This window comes from Arthroderma uncinatum (assembly GCF_011692745.1).
Source record: "Arthroderma uncinatum strain CBS 119779 chromosome Unknown scaffold4, whole genome shotgun sequence".
NCBI classification, from domain to species: Eukaryota; Fungi; Ascomycota; class Eurotiomycetes; order Onygenales; family Arthrodermataceae; genus Arthroderma; species Arthroderma uncinatum.
In genome coordinates this window covers 3,305,111-3,327,793 of record NW_022983866.1, presented here as the reverse complement: position 1 = coordinate 3,327,793, position 22,683 = coordinate 3,305,111, and the positions used below count along the sequence as shown (strand labels likewise).

At 52.4% G+C, this 22,683-nt stretch overlaps 8 protein-coding genes across 8 annotated transcripts; 3 read left to right on the top strand and 5 right to left on the bottom strand.

The window, feature by feature from the left end:
* Window positions 1-687: 687 nt before the first annotated feature.
* On the bottom strand, window positions 688-2,804 carry GIQ15_06373 (carboxypeptidase S1; the record flags this gene model as incomplete). The annotated part of the gene is made up of 4 exons (XM_033553790.1): window positions 688-1,521; window positions 1,576-2,249; window positions 2,316-2,601; window positions 2,664-2,804. 4 exons carry the CDS (start codon window positions 2,802-2,804, stop codon window positions 688-690), a joined length of 1,935 nt encoding a protein of 644 aa, XP_033404934.1.
* Window positions 2,805-3,584: 780 nt separating this feature from the next.
* Window positions 3,585-5,157, bottom strand: GIQ15_06372 (uncharacterized protein; the record flags this gene model as incomplete). Its single annotated transcript, XM_033553789.1, has 3 exons — window positions 3,585-4,058; window positions 4,129-4,407; window positions 4,480-5,157. The coding sequence occupies 3 exons, from the start codon at window positions 5,155-5,157 to the stop codon at window positions 3,585-3,587; spliced, it is 1,431 nt and encodes a 476-aa protein (XP_033404933.1).
* Window positions 5,158-6,092: 935 nt separating this feature from the next.
* GIQ15_06371 (calcium/proton exchanger) lies at window positions 6,093-9,585 on the bottom strand (the record flags this gene model as incomplete). The annotated part of the gene is made up of 5 exons (XM_033553788.1): window positions 6,093-6,336; window positions 6,405-6,568; window positions 6,648-7,529; window positions 7,578-9,370; window positions 9,438-9,585. 5 exons carry the CDS (start codon window positions 9,583-9,585, stop codon window positions 6,093-6,095), a joined length of 3,231 nt encoding a protein of 1,076 aa, XP_033404932.1.
* A 654-nt stretch (window positions 9,586-10,239) lies between these two features.
* On the top strand, window positions 10,240-11,549 carry GIQ15_06370 (26S protease regulatory subunit 8; the record flags this gene model as incomplete). The annotated part of the gene is made up of 3 exons (XM_033553787.1): window positions 10,240-10,474; window positions 10,548-11,223; window positions 11,291-11,549. The coding sequence occupies 3 exons, from the start codon at window positions 10,240-10,242 to the stop codon at window positions 11,547-11,549; spliced, it is 1,170 nt and encodes a 389-aa protein (XP_033404931.1).
* Window positions 11,550-13,409: 1,860 nt separating this feature from the next.
* On the top strand, window positions 13,410-15,254 carry GIQ15_06369 (uncharacterized protein; the record flags this gene model as incomplete). The annotated part of the gene is made up of 1 exon (XM_033553786.1): window positions 13,410-15,254. One exon carries the CDS (start codon window positions 13,410-13,412, stop codon window positions 15,252-15,254), a length of 1,845 nt encoding a protein of 614 aa, XP_033404930.1.
* Window positions 15,255-16,423: 1,169 nt separating this feature from the next.
* On the bottom strand, window positions 16,424-18,377 carry GIQ15_06368 (MPA43; the record flags this gene model as incomplete). The annotated part of the gene is made up of 3 exons (XM_033553785.1): window positions 16,424-17,482; window positions 17,560-18,120; window positions 18,174-18,377. 3 exons carry the CDS (start codon window positions 18,375-18,377, stop codon window positions 16,424-16,426), a joined length of 1,824 nt encoding a protein of 607 aa, XP_033404929.1.
* Window positions 18,378-19,311: 934 nt separating this feature from the next.
* On the top strand, window positions 19,312-19,984 carry GIQ15_06367 (uncharacterized protein; the record flags this gene model as incomplete). Its single annotated transcript, XM_033553784.1, has 2 exons — window positions 19,312-19,871; window positions 19,927-19,984. The coding sequence occupies 2 exons, from the start codon at window positions 19,312-19,314 to the stop codon at window positions 19,982-19,984; spliced, it is 618 nt and encodes a 205-aa protein (XP_033404928.1).
* Window positions 19,985-20,153: 169 nt separating this feature from the next.
* Window positions 20,154-22,204, bottom strand: GIQ15_06366 (F-box domain-containing protein; the record flags this gene model as incomplete). Its single annotated transcript, XM_033553783.1, has 3 exons — window positions 20,154-21,077; window positions 21,150-21,250; window positions 21,316-22,204. The coding sequence occupies 3 exons, from the start codon at window positions 22,202-22,204 to the stop codon at window positions 20,154-20,156; spliced, it is 1,914 nt and encodes a 637-aa protein (XP_033404927.1).
* Window positions 22,205-22,683: the final 479 nt, after the last annotated feature.

Genomic DNA, 22,683 nt, shown 5'->3' with positions numbered 1-22,683 from the left:
TCGTGGCTAGAAAATTTTTTCACTCTGGGGCATGTTCCACCTATACTACTGGTGCTTACCTGCATTGCCCCTTCCAGCAGTGCTTTTACAAAGCATCGCCCTTCATCCCGGTCTGGGTGCGAGTCTATACAGTCGCACAGTAAGGTGCTTGACTTGTTGACATCCCAAAGCAGCTGCCAGCAATTCTCCAGCGCATGAAAAATGTAAATCTGCGCACGGAACTATAGAAAGAACCGAAGAGCCGAAGAGCCGGGGGGACAGTTTTTTAATATCACAGAGAATATGGACTAATAAGAATCAACCCAATGCTTATTCAACAGGACATCCTTGATGTTAGCAGCCTGTCCCGGGCTGTTTTACATGGCGTGCTTTCGAAGAAGCTCGTGATGCCTGCCGTGCCCATCCTCCATTATAACCGCAATCATCATAGCCATTGCCTTCCCATCCGCAATCCTGCAAGTATTTGGAATTAACGAAAGTCTCTTGCCCGAAATTCTGTCGGTTCGACTCAATTGCATCTTTATCTATTACGTTACTAGGATAGGAGAGAAGGAGGTAAGTTACAATGTGCTTTAAAGATTTCATCGGCGCGGAATCGCTCCAACTAGCTAGTACATCTCTAAGCCGGCCAGGGTTATGATATATACTTTTGTTTTTCAGCCCGTGTGGGTATATATATACAGTCACCTAAAACATCAGCGCAGAGAGTGTCAAAGCGAAAGCACCCAAGAAGGCCACCTCGTGTATATGGCTGCGTGCAGACAAGCCGGCCGCGGTTCCAGGGGCTGGAGACGGAGTTGGCGTGGGAGAGCCAACCACCTCTGGGAACAAGGACGTCGAGTTAGAATCAACGACAATCCAGTTCCGGACCAAGGCTGTACCATTTTCAACCGCTTTCAGCTGCTCCTGCGTGCACGTACTAGTGTCAAGAACATGACAGAAGTGTACGTGCTGCGCCGGTGGCTCGTTTTTGAACCTGAACGAGTCTGGGGGCCCTGACGAGCCATATTGCCTGTCGCCGTTGACAGGAACGGAAGTGTCAATGGTGCCAGTGGCAATGTCCTTGTTGAACAATGCGCGATGGAAGATCTTTAGCGCAGTGTCGGGCTGGTAAGACGGTACTTCGTGGCCAGCTTCGTAGACACGGGAGAAAGATAGGTTGCCATACTGTCTCACCTGTCCACCGATATAGCTGTTGTTTACTTGGATTCCAGCATAGCCAGCAGCATGGAAATTGCGTGTGTCAGTGTAGTTAATCGCAAGACTTGAGAGCTCGCCGCCAAACCAGTTGCACGCGTAGTCGCGATCGCCATAGACGAGTGACACCTTTATGCCGTTCTCCAGAAGGTAGGCCAGATTCTCGAGCCAGCCTGGTCGCGGATAGTCGCCAATGGCGCGGAATGCCGTCGATACAACATCATTCGACTGGGTCCAGTTGAGTGGCACGCCTAACGCTGCTTGCACATGCGGTTGATTCAGCCAGGCCATATAGAAGGGAGCCGGGAAGGGACTTGGGTCTAGCTGTCCAATGTCGTAGTAGTTACGACCTGAATATTGCGAGTACGGGCCCCGTACCTCAGTTGCGCAGAAGGTCTCGGCTTCACTACAGGCCTCGTTGACGGTGGCGTTGATACCGATGTTTTCAGGGTCTGATACTGCGGAAATAGCACGACAGTCATTGATCTTGTCACGGCAGCCGCCGTCTCGATAGAGGGCGTCCAACATCTGTTGGTGAACGCTCGCGTTGACTGCTTCGATGCCGTATGTGTTATTGAACACCATCTGTGGGTACGCCGGCCACTGTACCTGTCGATCGATGCAGCCGTTGACGATCATTAGGGTGTCAAGGTGCAAGAGATGCATGTTGCCTTGATTGCCTTTCCAGGTACCATTCTTGATCTTCTGGTTTTGCTCCTCGAAGAACGCGGTAAATGCAGGACCGTAACGGCCACCGTAGGATTCGGTAGCGATGCTGATTCGGGAGTCGCGAGGGTGGTAGCCTGGAAATTCCTGGAACCACACCTGGGCGAAGTGCCAGAGGGCAATCGCAGCATTGCGGGTGCCCTGGGCAGTCTTGGTTCCGTCGCGGCTGGCATAAGTGCCTACCAAGAACGTAGCATTCTGCTCTGGGATAGGATCATTGGGCTCCAACTTGGTGATCGTGTCCGTGACCAGATTCCTCGTGAAGTTGGCCAGGGTGTCGTATGACAAGCCTACCTGCACTGGCTGGTCCAAGTAGAGCATATTGACTGCAATCGTACGCATGTTAGCACATTAAAATCATACCGAAGCCAGGCATTGTCTTGTCTTCACACCTTCATTGTTCCAGGAGTGAGGATTGAGCGTAGTAGAGTTGGAGTCTGGATTGACGAAGCAGGGCCCGTTCTCAGTGAGCATCCCAAACATCGAAGAGCTTCCGGGGCCGCCGTTCATCCAGATAGCCAGCGGAGCATTTTCAGGATCCTTCCTTGCCTCGAAGAACCAGAAGAAGGTGTTGATGGGATAGTCTTGCTCGACGCCGAGGTCTTTCAATGTGCCGGGAGGCAGATGGACGTATCCAGCGTACGATTTGACTCCCTCAGTCGTCTCACAGAGCCCAGGCTATTATTCGACGTAAGCTATGAGCCGAACCCGGCCCCAGATTAGAGACTGCTCCCACTGACCTCCTTGTAGCTGATGCGTACACCGTTGCCGAACTTCGAGTCCAGCACAGTGACCCCTTCCGGCTTCGGGGGGAACTGGGCCTGAACGAGAGGCCCAGCGGCTGCCAGCAGGCACAATGCAGCCCTGGCAAAGGACAGCATGGTCGATGATTCAGATGCGGCCAAAAGAATTGGTGGTGACAACCAGTGTCGGTGTAGGTGCAATGTTGGAGCGCCGCCGCCATCTACGCAGACGGGACACAAGCCGTCGCATTTATAGCGCCGCAGCTCGCACAAGAAACCACACAATAACAGGGTCTACCTGCTCGAACAACTCGACAAGAACCAGGGCTACCCCGCAGTTGAATCGAGGGCTCCCGGGACTGGTAACCGGACGCCGTTTTCCAGGCGTTGATATCCCCTGATGGAATGCCATTGATACGAAGTGGCCGGGGTTTTGCATGAAACTGGAGCACAAGGTATATCCGGGGAAGGAAAACACCCCTGCTAGCCATCGTCTTCCCCCTCACGACACCAACCCGCGCCCCTCCCGGCGATCCCCCAGAGTCATCTCTTCATATCGTGTGTTGCGTGGGGATCAAGAGGGAGTTGACCAAAGGTAAGAGAGTGTGGTTGGAGGCAAAGGAATCGGGTAAACGCAAAGTATTTAACGGCGAAGTTATCGGGACGTCACAAGACGCAACTCAAATCTCAAAGTTATCGAATTAACAATTTGACTTGATGCACGGCGAAGATCATTGACAACCGCCACGTCGAGGTGGAAGAAGTGTCGCTTAGCATGGGATGCTTGACATCATTTGATAGATCTAATACCTGCCACTCCCGGCCTATATAACTTGCGACCTAAGCCAGAGTCCCGTTATTTTATCGTCCCTGATCAGGGAAAGGTGAGATTAAAAGCATGTTTCCTCTTCTAGCTCCTTACTCTGGTTTGACATAGTATTCATTGTCCACCTCGCATTGCACATGGGTATCCGGCAAGACACCCTCCTGGAGGAAGTTTCGAATATGCGCAACGGCACAGGAGGATTTCATGGCCTGGGAGCAGTGCCCGTATCCCTTCACCTCGACGAGCCTTGACCCTCTGAATGATTCTGCACCGACCCTTGCCGATGCGAGAGGGCAGACGGGGTCAAACGTCATCGACAGGACCAGGAGAGGGTGGGCGGTCTCGACATCGATGCGCGGTACGAAGCCGTGTGTTCGAGGGATGCGCCATTGTTGTTTAGCATAGTATAGCTTGTTTTGTGCAAAGGCAAATGAGCTGTTCCCATACCACGGAAGAAGCTTATCGAGTAGATTTGTTCTCCCCTGCGGCCAGTACTTTGGCCCCGATGGCCCATCTTTTAGATGGATCCCCAAATCCATAGGCCAGGAAGGCCTCGGTCGGATCCCCTTGCATCAGCTTAGCAAGACGATCGGTGAACGAATACCAGCCGCTTGGTCTGTAGAGGGCCCTATATACCCCGTTGAACCATAAACTATGGTAGTCGAGGACACCGTACAGGGTGCTGTTGATGTAAACACTGATCGGCTCTGCTCGAATCTTCGCCGTAAGGTCGAGGAACTTTCGATATAACTCCTCTGAATTATCCGCGAGAGCAGATAATGTGCAGTTGGAACCGGCCTTGACGCACTCGTCGAAGATTCCGTACAGGACCTTGTCGGTGTCGATAAAGTCCTTGCCCTCGATCAATGCACCATACCAGTCGAAATGGTTGGCGATGCCGTCGATGATAACCCGCTTGGAGCGGTCAGGGAACATCGTCGCATATGTCTGTCCGAGAATGCTACCGTAACTGAAGCCCTAGTATACCATGTCGTCCTGTCTAACTGCATCCAGGATGTTGTTCATATCGGCGGCAGTCTGGGGCGTGTTGATATATCTTCCAGCTTCGCCCATCGTGTCAGCACAAGCATGCACAAAGTTCGCCGTCCAGGCATAGACGTCAGGGCTATCTCTAGACGGATCGGTCGCTCTGATCTCTGACAGCCGCTTGCGGGTTCCCTGGTCGGGATAGCAGGTGGCCAGGGGTCGCGAGGAGTTGACGCCGCGCGGATCGAAGGACAGGAGATGAAAGCTTTCGTCGATGACATCCATTATATCTAGGGCATCGTCGTACATGAAAGCGAACCCGCTGCCACCGGGGCCACCAGGGTTAACGAGAAGATTCTGTGTGGCATTCTTCCCACGCATCCGAACTAATGGGATGTTGAACGTTTCGTTATCAAAGTTGTTTATACTGAAATGATCCTTCGGCACCTCGATCGAACTGCACTCCAACGGACAATTGTCGACCTGGCCACATGCTGCCCACTTGATATTCTCGCCAGAGTATGTATATAGGGCATTTTTGGTGCCTTTTCTTGACTGGACGATGGAGGCTTCCTGTACATGCCGTCCGAGGCTGAGAGTACGCCATGCAAGGATTCCACAGCAGATGGTGGCCGCTGCAACCAGCAAGACATGGCCGATAGTGTCCTGCTTCATCATCAAACAATATTCCAGGGCTCTTCTTGTGCCACGGTATACACCTTAACCTGAACGGCGGTATACTAAAGACCACATATTCTATATACTGGGGTCCGTTTGCTGCGTAATAGAATGCTGCTTGACAGGGAGTCTATGCGCTTGTGAATATGCGGGCAGACGGAGAATCAGACGGAGAATAGATATCATCCCTGCTCGCTCTATACTATCCTTACATATGGAGATCGTCCTCAAGCCCTCTAAGGGCTCTGTCCAGGAGTTAGGTAAAGGCGTCCTAAACTAACCCTATGCTAGCTCCTAAGTTTACCCATGATCAAACTGCCCTCCGGCTTGTCCCTGGGGAAAGGGGTCGTATATAAAGTCACATACTCCATACACGAGGACATTCTTATACGAGCCGTGGTACATTGAAACAAGGTATATAAAAGGCGCTTATAGACGGCCCCTAACACTGCCACAAAACTAATGACATTCTGTTCAGGTTTACGAGGCCCCAAACTATCGTACTCTCATGGAAAGTGGCTGCAGTCGGAAAGTATGCGGGCTGTATCAAACAGATCGAATGTTGACCATGGTCCTCAGGGCTACAAAATGTGGCTCGCCGTGCCAAACAACCCCAGCAGTCGCATCAAGATATCCCAAACTGACCATCAATTGCAACGCCTTGGACCGAGGGAGATTTGATTGGAGGTCGGACGACAAAGCACTCACCCAAGCTTCGACAAGAAGTAAATGTTTATAGTCAGCTGCAAGAAAAGAGACGGTAGAACAAAGTTAGGATTTCGCATTCTAGATAACCAGCCGGATATATAATACACCCACGAGCTTCTAACCAAGAAACGAGAACCTGCTCAGAAGGGAAAATTATGTACAGTGTATACTATGAGTGCAGATATAAACATAAGGTTTCTTATATACTTCACATAGCCCCCCTAGCTTCAACCGCTGGTGCGGAACGATCCGTCGTCGTTCCTTGTCACACCGAGTGAGAGACCATCATGTTGACCGAAATCGATACCCATCGTACTCAAGCTTGACAAGTAGAAGCCCATGATAACGAAAATATACGTGAGCAACAGGATTGAGCCTTTGAAGTAGTTGCTCTTCCCTTCTCCATAGACGTACGATAGAAGGAACACGCAGAGGATAACGGTTACCATATCCCATTGGGGGAATATTAGACTAGATCAGAGAGCGTTAGCAAACATGCACATATGCACATGTAGCTCTTTGGGGGTTTAGTGTCTTACTTGAATGAATGCCCGAGTAGGTCAGAGGGGTTGAAGACGGAGGTGTGGATGGCGCTAAAAAGAACAAGGGCTGGTATCTGCAGAAGACAGACTTGAAGGGCATATGCAGAGCCGATCTCCATAGATAGCGCGATATTACCATTCATAGCAAAGGATATCGCATTCTAAACCCGTTAGCATATACCACTAGGGAAGGGGGGTGGGGGGGGGGGGGGGCGGGGTTAGTCTTCGGGAGGAGCTTACCAAAAATTCCGTGGTATTGGGTACCAGAGAAAATAGTGTAATTCCCAAAAATTTCTCATCAATATCGTAACTCTCCAAAACGACATCAACCGTCTTCACCAATATCTCGGCAATCACTGCATATAGCAAAGTGGCAACGAGGAGGATTACAAAACTTTTCGTCTTACCCCAGTTGGGTGCATCATGGCCATGTGATTCAGCTTGAGGCTCTGTGAATATTCCGGCTTCTTCTGGATGCCCGGGAGTTCCAGTCGCCCCTGCAGGAGTTTTGCTGCCTGGTGTGCCCGCAATATGTCTTGGGCCGGCCGCGTCACGGGCAGCAAAGGTAGCTGCAGTCGCCGCAACTTCTGTTACCTGGCGCACTAGCTGTTCGTTTTCTTCGGGAGTCAGAGAGGGAATTGTCATTTTGTAGGGGCCCTGGCATTTATTCTTGTCTTTGGGGGGAACGACATGAACCGTTGAGCTCTCGTTAGGGCTATGCGCTGTTTGGGATGGGTCGGAGTTAGGCGTCAAGCCGACATGTTTCAGAGACTGCCCAAGGATTCGGGCGTATAGCTGGGATTCTCGGATGGAGCCTTTAAGACTAGGGTTGCCGTGTGCCTGGTCGGAGTGTGGGTGAAGAGTCGGCCTATGAGTGTCTGGATGTGGCTTCTTCTCATCAATATCGGTCGACCAGATAATCGCCGCGTGGGTCCTAAGGGTAAACCAAAGACCAATGATATATGATAGGAACAATAGCACAGCAGCGAAGTAAGAGTACGGCTGTACTGCCTTCATAAAGAACGCATCGTCGGCAGCAGGGACCTGGGAGAAATAGCAGCGACGACAATCCCTACCACCGGACACCCTGATATGGCTGCAAGCATGGCAATTCAACTCGTGCTATGAAGTGTTAGCTATGGTAAATAGAGTAAGAACGGTGGAACGTACCCTGCCGTAGATTTGGTAAAAGAGGGTTGGACCGAAGGCAGCAATGACCGCAAACAATAGCATTGTTGATGTCACGCCCGCTGATTTTACGTTAAAACGCTGAGTCTTGCGGATGATTGCACCAAAGCACATGGATATCCCTGGGAGAAACAGGATACCCGCGAATATACTACCAATGACACTACCTTCGACAAGCTGGGCCTTGCCTTCGGTAAGGGCAATGCAATAGAGGTAGACCTCCACCAAGGTCGAGAAAAACGCATTGATAGCAGCACCCAGACCCATAGAGGACTGGGCGGAGATGGAGGCAACGGCTTGCCCGATAAAGTAAGCAAGGGGTATTACAGCAATTAGAGCCAACACAAATATTAGGCCGGGATGGGTGAGACCGTTTTCGATGAGGAAGATATTGCGCAAGATATGGAAGTCAAATATGACGAATATGACGACTACCAGCAAGTTTATGAAGAAGATGTTCGTTCCGTCGATGGTGTATTTCCAGTATTTCAAGCCAACGGCGCGGTAAGTACACAGGAGAATCGACGAAGAAGGGCCAGATTGCAGTCTGGTATATGTGCTGTCAGAGTGGAAGGACAGAGCAAGAGGATGTCGACGAACGTGGTGAAATAGAATGAGAGTAACACGACCCATCGGTATCCAGAAGACGAGGATCCAACAGATGAGAGAGACTGAAAGGAGGAGCGGCCCGACCAGAAGGTAGAAGAACGCATAAAACATCACTCGACCAATAGTCCACTCGCCCCGTCCGAAAAGGCGTCGTTTGGTCCTAGATGCCTCGCTATCGTCGGTGTGGTGTCTCCCGGTTCTACCGAGTAGGCTGTCCCGCTCGCTGGCAGAGTCCATGCTGTTCCTTCGTCGGCCAACCAAGGAGCGGGCGTTTGCGACTGGGCCGAAAAAGAGACCACCGCGCTCGATATCTCCGCTCTGCCACTGCTCATATTCACTGATGCTCCTCCCTTCACCTTCGTCTTCCTCTGCATAGTTCTCGTCAGGCTTGAGGCGGACCATGGAGCCAAACGGATAGAGCAGATAGCGGGACAGGCCCCAAAACACTCTGCCGTACGCAGAGGAGTCGGGCGAGACGCTAATGGCAAAGCAGGCTATAGCACCAATGAGAGCGGCCAATGCGAGCCACCACCCGAAGAGCACTGTCCATAGAATATTAGCCAGGAAGAGCCAGGGACTGACACGCTGTCCGGGCGCCGAATGGATGTCTCCCTCTGCGGTCTTTTCGACGGAACGCAGCTTCTTGTACAAGGCTGGCTTCCAGATCCTGATACCGAACGGGTGAGTTTCGTTGATAGCCTGCTGCCTGTCCTTGAGCGTGAAGCTTTCAGCATCGCTGCGCACATCATCGTCGTCGTCGTCGTCGACACCAGCTTCACCAGCAGCCTCATTGTCATCGTCGTCTCCGTCTTCCTCGTTATCCAATATATAGCTGTCACCAGCTCCTGAAGCATCTACAAGCTCATCCCCCGAGTCAACCCGCTGAAGAATTGTCGCCGGTATGACACCCCGCCGCCGTAACGTAGAGTGTTGTCGGGCTGTGGAGCGGCCCGAGACGCCTGGCTGCCGCAGGGCCTTGTCCACCTCGATCTCAGTAACGTCGTCGTCGACGGAGAACTCCTGGCCCCTGTGAGGTTTGGAGGAAACACGACGAAGGATCCCTGGTTTCTTGGGCGTCCTTTCCGAGAGAGGTTCTATCATTGGGGACCTCGAGGGGTCGTAGGACGCGGATTCGGTGTAAGAAGTGCCGGATGGACCGATGGAGCCTGGTGCGTACGTCTTAGCAAGAATAGAGCTAGGTTACAAGGATTTGGGGGACGAAATATTGCAGACCATAGGTGTTCCCGCTCCGGCTTCGTGCGGGCTCCTCGGCCCGTTCACTTTCAGTTCTCGTAATGGGAGCAAACCGCCTGAGGCTCGATGCTGCAGACGAGGACTGTTCCTGGCTATCGGTGCCATGGTCGTCTCCCGGAGAAGCCATATCATTCCCTCAAAAGCTGCCAGGGGGCAGCAGGACTCTTTATATCAGCAGTCTCACGATGTAGTCGTAACCGGGTATCCCACGCGTGAGTCTCGGACTGTTCATCAGGAAGATACCAGATCGTGAGAGGTGATTAAGTCGCGGTAAACACGAACGACCTGCCAGAGGTACGGTGTCTGAGATGTCAAGCACCCCAGCAACGCTGCACGAAGCTGCGTGAGACACACTGCTAACGGCTCATCGTACGTCCAAGGGCAAGAAAGCTGTTTCCTCGTGGCTGGGCGGGATGGCTGATATCAGCTCTTTTATCGACGCTGGCTTGCATGAAGCTTCGCAGCTGACTTGATTTGCTGCAGGTCATAGCGTGACCGCGGCAGGTGGTCTATTAGTCATCTTAGTCAGTAATATTAGTAAGTACTTAGTCATGTTCGTTGTCATCTCTTAGTCATCTTAGTAAGTCCTTAGTCAGATACAGCTCACTCGCGCCTCTGGTCAACGACAAGATCAACTCAAGACCAACGACAAGAACAACGACAAGATAGAAGCCTGCAAAGTCCTACACAGCTCTGTTTACTCTACCGTCTCGTCGCTCTATCTAGTTTACTCCTTTGCACGCCCCTGGACCGATCTTAGACACACACGCGACCCGTCACCATGGCGCTCGACAACTATTACCGGAACAAGATAGAGAGCATGAAGCTAGAGATCATCCAAGGACAGGCTGTTCTCAGGCGGTTAGAGGCACAGAGAAACGACTACAACTCAAGGGTGAGGCTACTGCGGGAGGAACTTGGCCTGCTGCAGCAGCCGGGCTCCTATGTCGGCGAGGTGGTCAAGGTCATGGGCACGAAGAAGGTCCTGGTCAAGGTCCACCCAGAAGGGAAATACGGTGAGCTTGGCCGCTACATGGGAGCATAGTAGCATAATAGATCAGAGTAGCAGCATGCTAACAATAATTGTAGTGGTCGACATTGCGGACAGCGTCGATATAGCCAAGCTAACGGTGGGCAAGCGAGTGTCCCTCCTGTCCGATTCCTACAAGCTGGAGAAGATGCTGCCATCCTCCGTCGACCCTCTCGTCTCGCTCATGATGGTTGAGAAGGTGCCCGACAGCACGTATGATATGATCGGTGGGCTGGATCAGCAGATTAAGGAGATCAAGGAAGTTATCGAGCTCGGCCTCAAGCACCCAGAGCTCTTCGAATCGCTCGGCATCGCGCAGCCCAAGGGTGTGCTGCTATACGGCCCTCCAGGAACCGGCAAGACTCTGCTGGCCCGTGCAGTTGCGCACCATACCGACTGCAAGTTCATTCGAGTCAGTGGCTCGGAGCTCGTGCAGAAATATATCGGTGAAGGAAGTAGGATGGTTAGGGAGCTTTTCGTCATGGCTCGAGAGCATGCTCCCAGCATCATATTTATGGATGAGATTGATAGCATCGGCTCGAGCCGAGTGGAGGGAAGCAGTGGCGGTGACTCGGAAGTCCAGCGGACCATGTTAGAGCTTCTCAACCAGCTCGACGGATTTGAACCGACGAAGAACATCAAGGTCATCATGGCCACCAATCGGTTGGACATCCTTGACCCAGCACTCCTGCGGCCTGGCCGAATCGACAGAAAGATTGAATTCCCCCCTCCTTCGTAAGTAGTCTCCAACTCTCCACAGCCTCCTAATACGGACTAACAAAGGGTCTCCCCATGACTGCAGGGTCGAAGCCAGAGCTGATATCCTCCGCATCCACTCTCGCTCGATGAACCTAACGCGCGGGATCAACCTCACCAAGATCGCCGAGAAGATGAACGGCTGCTCCGGTGCTGAGCTCAAGGGTGTATGCACCGAGGCCGGCATGTACGCTCTACGTGAGCGAAGGGTACACGTTACCCAGGAGGACTTTGACCTGGCGACAGCCAAGGTTCTCAATAAACATGATGACAAGGAAGTCAGTCTCGGCAAACTATGGAAGTAAGAAGCAATGGCCAGCATCAACGGTCAAGGTGGGCATACTGGTACTGGGACGGTTGTCCACGACGTGCCTGCGAATAGATTCGCATGGTTGGCTGCCCTCAAACCACCACCTCGTACAGGATGGGCTGCTGCCAGGGCTGTTTATCTCTATGTCTGTGGCCACGCCAGCATCAACCCCCTTGCTCCTCAACCCACCTTTATTCTGTACACTACATAGCGATGATATACAAGCTCCAAGGATTATCTCTTCAAACCACCCCTGTTCCTGCACACAACGCCATATCACCCTAACTTTACTGAGGAGCTCACTTTATACAATTTATGCTCCCACGATTTTCCTATTAACGTGCCTCCACATGGCCCTGTCTCAACCTCAAAAGCTATTCATCATCACTTCCACGGAGTAGAAAAGCGTAAATCCCGTGGGCTCGGCCGCCCGGCCGTCCCCGTCTCCCGGAGTAGCCAGCTGTTCGACCTGATTGATCCACGACATCCACCACTTTCGTTTTTATTCACGACTCCGACCTGCCTTCCCCCTGCCTAGCATGTAATAGGGCCCTCTTGTCATGCTCGACGAACCCGCCGACGTTGATGCCGAGTCGCAGCCGGGGCCGAAGGTCCTAAAAGCTTATGCTTTCTTTTACGACAGCAAGCCAGCGTATCTACAGGGAGCCATACAGACGACACTATTCCTATGCAGCTCCATGGCCTTAACACCCCTCTATGACGATAGCGAATGCACCTCGTTCAAGGCTGGCCCATATTCCGCACTGCACATACCAATAACTACAGGGCTCCGAGGAAAACGGGCGACTGATCAGCGGGGTCTACTCTTGACGCATATTGCACCGTACAGGATTGGTGTCTACTCCGTACATCTGTGAGCATGGAGGCTGCATGGAAGCAAGGGCTAAGACTTAGACACTGCTAGGGGCTCCCCCGCAAAAAGAAAGCTGTCGAGGCACACTCTACGCGACGCTGCACCTCTTGAGATAGGCAAGAAGCAAAGATAGGGGGTCGACGAGTAGGATATAGGCCTATCCGTCCAGCTGACCTCTCTATCTCGACATTCCATACCACCATCGTCACCCAAAGGCCGCAGGGTACGGTATTCACTCGGGGCTAGGAGACCGGCAGCGCATGCCTATACGAACGGAGCATTACAGCTGCCCAAGCAAAAAGTGCCAGTCTTCACAGTTAAAGCGCCGAAGCGATGCTCGCTCCCATCTCATCTGGCCGTATATCATCTTGCCCCTGTCCCTTAATTTCCTGCTCCTCAACCACGCTGCATCGGAACATTCATGGATCCGACTAAGATTCCCCACGGACTCCGTACCCATCTCCCAGTTCGAAATCTTATACTGTCTCTCCCCCAGGTTTCTGCTCCACCCATATCCGCCTTCCTGACCCTGCTCTCCCGTACCGCAGCGTGCTCCATCATTCGTCGTGATGCCCTCAAGCCTTTCGCTAAGCATTGTTTAATACGACTAACTAATAGGATGTCTCCCCCATACGCCACTTGACCAATGTTCTACACAAGATCAACTTCTTATTAATCTCATTAATAATTACTTTTTCTATCCTTTATCAGTGTTATCAGACTCTACATAATTGCTTCTTTCAGCAGTGCTTGGCCTTTTATCTCTTTCCCAACTTTCTCCCCATCCTTATCTTCGTTCATACCTTGCGGACTATTCTCTGTTGACTCCATATGTTGTGATTTCTTTCAAACGATCCTACTTTGCCTGTCATTGGTTAATGCTAAGATTGATTGCTATCTACAACCGCGGGAATCATTGTTTATCACTTCAAGCTTCCTTTCTATACCGGACTCCTCGGCCTCTCCTAAAGGGGACAGGCCATGGCCTCGGTTGAGATATGGGCTTCTCTATTGACGGCTGTTGACCCAGTCAGCGTGAGAGCCATGCCGGCCATGTTGCAGTCCACCATTGATCTCCTGGAAACAGAGCTCGCCCGGGCCAGAGCAGCCTTGGAAGAGCTTCAGTCGCAGCCGGAGCCATGTTACGTTACCCTGCGGGATGACATTACGGGAGAGGCCATGGCCGCCTACAAATCCCATCTGCTTGAGCGTGTTGCGGCCACGAGCAGCCTCAGCCTTCCGTCCCCGACTGGAGAATCCGGGGGAAGAGCCCGATTTGCGAGACGGCGAGTGTCCATCTGGGATATCCTATCCAACTCGCTCGTCCTGGATCACCTCGCCCCTTACCTCTCGGTGATGTCGCTCCTATCCTTGGCCTCGACCTGCACCGCAATGCGCGGCCTCATCATGGACACCCCGTATGTCTTTCGGTATCTCGATTTGACCAAGTGCAAGGGCGCCCAGCTTTCTTGGATGAACAGGGACGCCGGCACCAGCAGCACCGCTGATTCTGCCCCTGCCACTTCTACCTCTATCACTTCTATCAATTCTGGCTGGGTCGACGGACCCTTGAGCGAGGACGGATTCTATTCTCGCCCGCTGCGAGCGATATTCGACGATCTAGGCCGCCGGTCGATACTGCAGGACGTCCGGACCCTGGTGCTCGACGGCCTCCCGGTGACGGCAGAGCTAGTCGCGGACATCCTCCTCAGCGACCGCTTCAGCGTCTCCCTCCTCTCCATCCGGGGCTGTCTGCACCTCAACGAGCGCAAGCTGATGCAGGCCATCGAGTACGCGGTACGGCCCGACCGCGCCAAGGGAATGCCAAGGGTCAAGGGGATCTACTATTTCTCTCCCAAGCCCATAGCTGCAACTCCTGCAACTCCTGCAACCTGCGCCAGCCCATCAGACGAGCAGCGGCAGCTGGTATGCAACACGTCGACGCTTGGCCACCGCGACTCGTTGAACCACCGCCAGCACCGCCAGCACCGCCAACGTCACCACGCACATCGCACCGCTTCTGGTGGGCGCCACGGCCGGTATCTGGACACGGTCGTGGTACAGGAGGAGGATCCTGTCGACCGATCAGGGGCCCTCCCAAGCCGCCCAGGCTGCCTATCTCTGGGCAGCGAGTGGTACCGCGAACCGGGCCAGGTCCTGAAACTGCCCTCAGTGCAGAGCGGATGGGCTCAAACATTGCAGCTCTGCCAAGGCATAATATCCTTCGACGCTCCCTTATGTCGGGGTACCAGGCACGACGCCAATCTATACGGGAGCGGCCACAACCCGCCTCGCGCCACCGACCTTCCTCCAGGCTCGCTTTTACCTCCTGCGATTGCAACTGTCTCCCTTGGCCCTGCCGGGTGTGAGGGTTGCCGCACCTCGCCCGAGGGTCCCCTGGTCTGGGAGCAGTCCCCCGAGCAGCATTTTCCGCTCTTGTCACCGCCGCCGTTGCACTCCTATAGGACGAACGTCGCCAAGACTCCCGCTGTCCGCCTCGACGAAACCCCGGTGCTGATTGTCCAGTGTGAAGAATGTCTGCGGGGCCGCCGGTGTCACAGGTGTAACCGATGGCTGTGTGCAGCATGCTTGCCTGATACAAGCAAACCGTGGCCTCCGAAGGCGCAGAACCCTGTGTCGGATACAGAAGGCGATTCGGGGCTGGCACTGAAGGTATCTACCATCCATCCTTTCCGCTCGTTATCTCTTTTCCTTGTACCCTTGGCCACCTTGGCGATGATCCTGATGCTGGCGGTTTCTGCCTGCAGGATGCACAAGAGCTACCCGTTATCTACCATACACCAAACATTTATCAGCATTAGCTAACGATTGCTCCAGCATCACGACCGGCCATTCATGCGCAGAGATTGCTGGGAATGTGGACCTACTGTAAGCTTACCTTAACTTGGCCCCAGGTTTATCTCCTTTCATGAGCTTACATTCATCCATAGTGTTTCTCTTGTATGGTCGAAGTACTTCGCTCTTGTGTTACTTGCGGCGGGGAATATTGTATTGACCATAATGACGGTTGCTCGCCTACGAAAGTGAGTACCCTCATAAGAATGCTGTCTTGAAGTTAGCTATTAACAATCATAGTGTGATTGGTGCAATACCACTACCTCTCGGCGTATGATCCGTGAGCTGCACTAGGCTACCCAGATATCCATAGAGGGCATATCCAGCAGCTAATCCCAGATGGTTCACCTCCGCCCTCGCGACGTTTATGACACTTCCCTTGTTCTCGGGCGGATATATTCTTTCAAAATGTATTTCGGGGCCCTTTTAGCTCCCGCCAGCGTTTCTTTAACTCCACTCTTCGCGGTCTGTATTTTTTTTAGGGCGTTTTTTTTGGCGTACGCATTTCAGCCGCAAGCCTAGGCTCGATGCTCCTGGTTAGGGCTGTTTATTTCCTTATTCCCCTCATAGCCTTTTTTTTCTTCCCTTTCCTCATCTCCTCGGTTCTGTCTGGGTAAAGATTATTCGCATTGCGTGTGATGGGCGTTTTCACTGGCAAGTGCGCATCCTTTCGCGGTACATACAAGCGAAAATACTTAGGGAAGAGGACGGAAGGTATGGAGGCTGGCTCTTCGGGCGTTCTGGTTGGGGGTTTATGCATTGCTGGACTCGTTCCTAAATTCCGCTCTAAATAATTCACTTCAAACTCACCTCTGTTTCTCGCCTTCTTTCCTGAACCAGCTTGAATGGACATTTATCAACGGTTAACATTAGTAGCCTTATAGTAGCCATCACCATGAAATATCCAGCAATCTAGACAGGCCTACTATCCCTACGGTTGTTGGAAGTAGCTAGTATCTAAGAGATAGCAAAACGCAGATTTGCTTATACATCCTGGCTGGCACAATGATATGCTATTTAGGGAAATATTCATCAAGGCGAATTAATAAATACTAGGCGTAGTAGGCTAAGTCTCCATGCTATATTAGACCCCTTCTTTGTGTTACCGCGAAAAGCATTATATATTTCCAGCGATGCCTCTAGGAGGAATTCCATCCCACAATAGCCTTATCGACCTCGTTCCTATACTCCTGTTGTTTGAAACACTGTTCTAGGAAAACCTTGTACTTCACTTCCAAGAGCTTCTTTTCATGCTCATTTTTGGTTGGATAAACTGCCTTACCCGGCTTGCTCATTCTATCCATGATATCCCAGAGCCCTTCAGTCTTTCCGTCCTTGTCTGCGCTAGCTGCTTTGGCGCCCAACATCGCTGCTCCGTGACATACAGCGGCGTGGACATAACGTGGAACGAAAACCGGCATCGAGCACGCCGATGCAATAAGGCCCATCAAGATGTCATTCTGGCATTGGGACCCAGACATGAAGATCGAAGTAATATTGTGGCCGGCCTTGTTCATCGTCTCGACTATCTGACGTGTTTGCAACGCGATGGATTCCAGGGTGCCATAGTAGTATAACGACAAACCATTGACCGACTTATCGCTTGATAAGCCGATAACTGCGCCAGACATTTGCGGATCAGCAATGGGGGACCTGTTGCCGAACAAGTCGCCGTAGAGGAAGAAATGGCGGCCAAGATAGGAGATGGAAGGCGCTTTGGAGTCGGCTGCCATCTCCCTGAGACGCTCGTTCAGGTAGTCATAAATATTGGAATTGTAGGACTCGGCAACCGAGAGTGCTTCGTTGAACGCAGGGTGGGTTTCGATAACATGTTTAAGAAGCTCGCCGGTTGCTGACTGTCCTCCTTCTGCCATCCAGAAGCCAGGAATGATAGTATCGCGGTAAGGGCCCCAAACTCCCGGAACAAAAACAGGGTCGGGCGACATGGCCAAGTGGCAGGTAGATGTTCCCGCTACGGCAGCCAGACGGGTGAAAGCCTGAGACCTGTCATTGTTCGCGGCGTCGGAGCTGAGGAGGTCAGAGTCCAGGTCGACTTTTGCTCCTACGGTCCCGATCCATCCAGCGTAGGCGTCGATGACACCGCTACCAACGGCGATACCTGCAGGAAGTCCAAGCTCGGCGGCTGCGGATTCACAGAGGCCGCCGACCAACTCGCCAGCACTCAGATACTCGCCATTCTACGTAGAGCAAGCAAAGGCTAACGTTAGCAAATCCGTGTCCTATCAAAAGAAGCCCAGAGACAAACACAACTTACATCTCCGTTTACACCGCCCATCCGCTTGAAGTTATCGGAAGCGAGGTCCTCCAAACCAATCGCTTTCAAAAAGTCCGGCTGCCATCCCTTGATGCTTCCATCCACCCCCACGGGCACATAGCCCTGTTTGCATACAACGCTGCAAAAGCTCCTCTTTTCATTCCCGGTGGCCAGATGGGTCAATGCATCGGCCAGATCGTAGAATTTGCACCTGTCGAACAGTTCCTTGGGCATGTTGTTCTTCAGCCAGAGCGCCTTTGGAATCTCCATCTCGATCGACATCTTCCCGCCTACATATCGCAGCAAGTTGTGGCCGGTGGCATTGATCTTCTCCGTCTCCTCGACCGGGCGATGGTCAAGCCAGAGGATGACATTGCGGTCGGTGTCGAAGCTGGGGCCGGTCACGGAGACAGGTTCACCGGTATCGTGGGCAAAGACGGCGAGAGAGCAGGTGGCATCGAACCCAATGCCCTTGATCGAGAGGGGGTTAATGTTATGTTGGCTGATAGCTCGCTGTACGCAGATGCAGATACATCTCCAAATATCCGTAGTTGATTGTTCCTGTTATCTTCCGGTCAGACATGTATCTCGTGGCCATGATCTAGACGACTTACGTAGTAGCCCTGCTGCGGCTGCCACAGGCCAATGTTTTCAGAGGCCAACCCGACGATATCGCCCTTGTCGTTGATGATACACGCTCTGGCACTCCCGGTGCCGACATCAACACCGATATAGTGATCCATGAGCGGGTTTATTTCGTTTCTGGGGTCCATAGTCGCCTGTCTCGAGACCTGCTGGGAGGGTTGGAGGGAGCTCATCTTGAGGGATACAACTGTACAGGAGTACAAGAGTACAGCAGCTCACTAATCAGCAAGGCCAGGCCGCTGGTGCGTGGGCGAAGTGTCTGCGGAACCGTCGGCTTGCTGGAGGCAGTCGAGATAGGGCCAATTGGGTGGTTGATCCCTTATATCAGACAAAGAACAGTGGCGGGAGATATCTGGAGCTGCCGATGTCTATCCGCCTCACGGGAATATATCTATCTCGCTGCCACCGAGAGGGACTATTCGTCTTGTCAGTGATAGAGATGGAAGATGGAAGATGAAGACGAGAGAGCCTGAACATCCCCTCCATCGCCTTCGATGTACTTAGTTCTCTGATGATGCACTATACAAGGATGCTCCAGCAGAACCCTGGCCATCCCGCGCGGTTTCTCCACAGATAGCTTGCAACTCGCGTATACAACGGCCTTGGACTTGGACAGACGGCGATGGCAGTGGAACCGCTGGGCTTTGTGTCGTCTCGCCATTTCTCCGTCCTCGCAGCACGATCCACTGATAGGAGACGCCGGCGAGATGAGACCGGGAGAAGAGACGAGGACTCCGGACGCTCGACTTGTTCCCGTACCATTGGTCTCCGGCATGATCTACGCCTGCAAGACTCTGAAGTGACAGGAGATCTCGTGTAGATAGATACTCCGGCGGCAGCGAGTTCGCCGCAGCCAGCCAGCCAGGTCAGCCCCATGGACCTCGCATCCTCCTGGATCCAGAGTAGAAGCCGATATCAACTTCCTGGACGTTGAAAGTCTTCGCAGATGTAGATGTATCGTCACGTGACATGAAGCTATCTCGACGTCGACTTACGATGGAAACAAGAAACATCTAAGAAACAACTGGACCAAGGAGCAACTGGACTAAGAACAAGTGAACCTGGTGAAGAACGGATACATAATTAGACAGAATTGCACAGGCCGAAATGTGGCTCCCGAACCTCCTCACCTCTGCGCTCCTCGTCGCTGCCAGCGTCGCCTCCACGCCCGCAACGATACAAACAGAACTGCTATACCAACCCGTCGCCTCGTCCTCAAAGCCAATCGAACTCGCGCGGATAAGTTACGACCCGGTATCCCTCCGGTCGAGAGTCATATCCTATACGCCTCCCCAGCTCTCGTCTAGCAATGACAAGGACGCTGATTTGATCCGCATCGGTGCCTATCCCGAACCAAACAGCTGGGTTGGCGTCTTGTCTTCGCTCTCCGTTTTCAAGCCGTCGTCTACGCTGCCTGGCAGTGATGTTCCGACCATATTACTCTATCTCGACTCCAGGAATCGCGTGTATCATGTCGGGATATCGTCACAGTCGAGTGCCGCGGGGACTCAGAGGACCCAGGCCGGAAAGCCGTCAGGAGTAAACGTGGAAGTTGTACGCTCTGAGCCTGCTGCTGTTCCTCAGTTGAACAAGGCTATCGTTCGGAGGGCAGACGACGAAGGCGAGGAGCAGGAGGAGGTGCCTTTTGTAAACTCGTTACTCCAAAAGTGAGATCCCCTCCCCCCTAACATATTGAGTATTGGCGCTGACCGAAATGCACAGGTACTGGTGGCTTCTTCCGATCGTGCTATTGCTGGCTGTGGGCGGCGGCGGTTCTTAAAATTCATTCACGGCGGTGTATTCTTCTAATGGTGTTAATCTATCTTTCAAACTTAAGCTCTTCTACGCAGCTTTACAATTCGATCCGAGAGCATGGCGTGCTCGTGACATCTAACAAAGGTCCATCTTGTATAAAACTATTTTGCAGGATATATTCATAAACCCCGGTATCAATCCAAATCCATCCCTTCCCCATCTTCATCATCGTCATCGTCATCGTCATCGTCGTCACCTCCGCTCTCATCTTCCGCAGCGTCTTCATCCGAATTCGACTCGTCCGAATCCGGCTCAGGAAGCGACCTCCTGAACTCGGCAGCAGCAGCAGCATCCTCCTCTGGCTTGATGACACCATTCGTCCTTCGTGCGGTCCCGTCCGAGTTGAGTGTCCAGACCATCAAGCCCCTATCGGTCAGTAAGGTGAGCTCGTTCTCGCCGCCCGTAAACTTCAGCCCGAAGCAGACAGCATCCAGCTCCAATATAATAGGCTTCAATTCCACCACATCCTTCCACCCGTCTTCTGTCATTTCGTATTCACCTGTTTCCCCATCAACCGACAGCGACTTTTGCACGTTCGCATTAATCCCAGCATCGGCCGAATAGTACATGTCAGGCGGATAGTATCCATTCTTGTTTTTCATAAGTATCTCCTGCGGGTTTAATGGCCAGATATACAACGATTTCCAGCGGGCGATCGCAAGTCTAGTACCGCCAGGCGAAGTAGTAATCAGTTCTGTCAAATTTGACTCGTTGGCCTTGAACCCCCAAAGCTTAGCCACAACCACCCAGCGCTCGATACGCCTCCCGCGGTCCAGGTTGAGTATGTGGCCGCAGCGATCAGACCTGCACTGGGCCATGGATTGAAGAATATATGCACCCACGCGGCCATTTGGGGGGAGCCGTGTTAAGCCAACAGAGGCATAATACCACTCGCAAAGCCCGGTTCCAGGCTTCGATTCATGATGGCCGTAAAATGGTATCCCAACTTGAAACCGTGAAAATATAGGAGGGGCCGTTCGATCATGTTCTGGTAATTGAGCGTGACATATATTGTCCAGGAGACGGGTGTGTGTGGCATTGGTAGAATTAGATATGCGCTGAAATTGATCATAGATTATTGATGACGAGTGCCAATAAAGGACTTGCTGGAAGTGGTCGTTGAAACGAACCCCGACAACCGGGTCTGATAACGGCCGCTCTGTCAGCGAGAAATGGCGCCGTCGTGGAATCTTATTCTCGGCAACCAGTTCAGTAGAGGAATACTCCACATCTGGTATATCGGATAAACTGTTAGCATCGATCAAAGCGCTCTCTTTGAGTGAAAGGGCAACTTACAAGAGCAGTGGTTTTTCCTGACGACGACGTCTTGATGGTTATATTTATGTAAACACACTTTAGAGCCCTCTGGTGATTCCTTATGCTGCCACGACACAACGACAAACTCCTGGTCTACAACGTCGATGGCGCGGGGGAGAAAATCGTCCTCGAACTCGCGTGGGAACACGGTAAATGCTTCTGGCCTCCAGCGTCTCGCCGAGGAGGCATATGAATAATGAATGAGCCTGATGCGAGCAGAATAATACGGCATCATCGCCTCCCCGACAAAGGGATGTAAAGAGGGCAAATCCGTTGTCTGCTCCGGCGGTTCATAACGCTGCAGAACCGAGATCATCTCAGGATGGGAACGGCTGCTGATGACCCGTAGGATTTCTATTTTACCGGGGAAATCACTCAGAGGCTCAATCTTGTCAAGAAACACCATTGGCCCGGCGTCGACACCGTTTCCTGAGCTCGATTCCCCCATATGGTACAGGTAAACAGAATCTCCCCCCCGGGGGACCAGAGCCAGCGTCTGCTGTGGACGGTTCCAGGGCGTGTGGTAAGGGTCCGAGAAGAGACATGAGGCCTTGGTATCGATGACACGCCCGTCCAAGGTATGGAGCGTGACATCAGAGTGGAAATGGGCGCCGTATAAATGGGCGGCTGCCCTCTTCCTGAGCTCCTTATACAGAGCTGCCGTGGACTGTGAATCAAGCGGGGTTCCTGACTCTGTCACCTGGAGGCCTGGCATCTGGGAAAGCTGATGACGAACGACTTCGCGACATGTTGTACCGATTGAATAGAGGGTTCGACATGTCCGGATAACCTGGAGATAGCTGGGTGTCGAGCAGCTCTTCACCACGAGCTGGAGGAGTTCCACGGGCAGCTCCAGCAAGCGATCCATCTCTGGCCAACGAAGTCGAAGCAGGGTGGTAGATAAGTATATGTCAAAGTATAGGCGAGTTAATCTACCTGGCTGAGATATTCTTTCAATTGAGGCAAGGAAACAGAATCAACCAGGGCGGGAGTTGTTGATATAAAAGTACTTTCGACGTTCTCCATAAGGAGATATTTTTAGGTTGAGGCTCTACCAGGCAGCAGTTGGCCCTTTCAACAAAAAGCAATACAAGTTTGCAGCAACCATCGAGTCAAAAGGCGAGAACAGAAAGATTTAGGCTAATATATATTTACAATACCCAATTTGGATTTGGGCGCGCAGTTAAAATGGTGAACCTGGCAAGGGAAAGCCTGTCTATGTCAAATGTCAAACCCAGAACTCCGAATCTAAACCCGCCATGTAGCCTCCCGACTTCTTCTTGGGCGAATTAAATCGTTAACGAGGTGAAAGGATGGGCCTTGAAAAGTGGCCACAGAGAAGCAAGT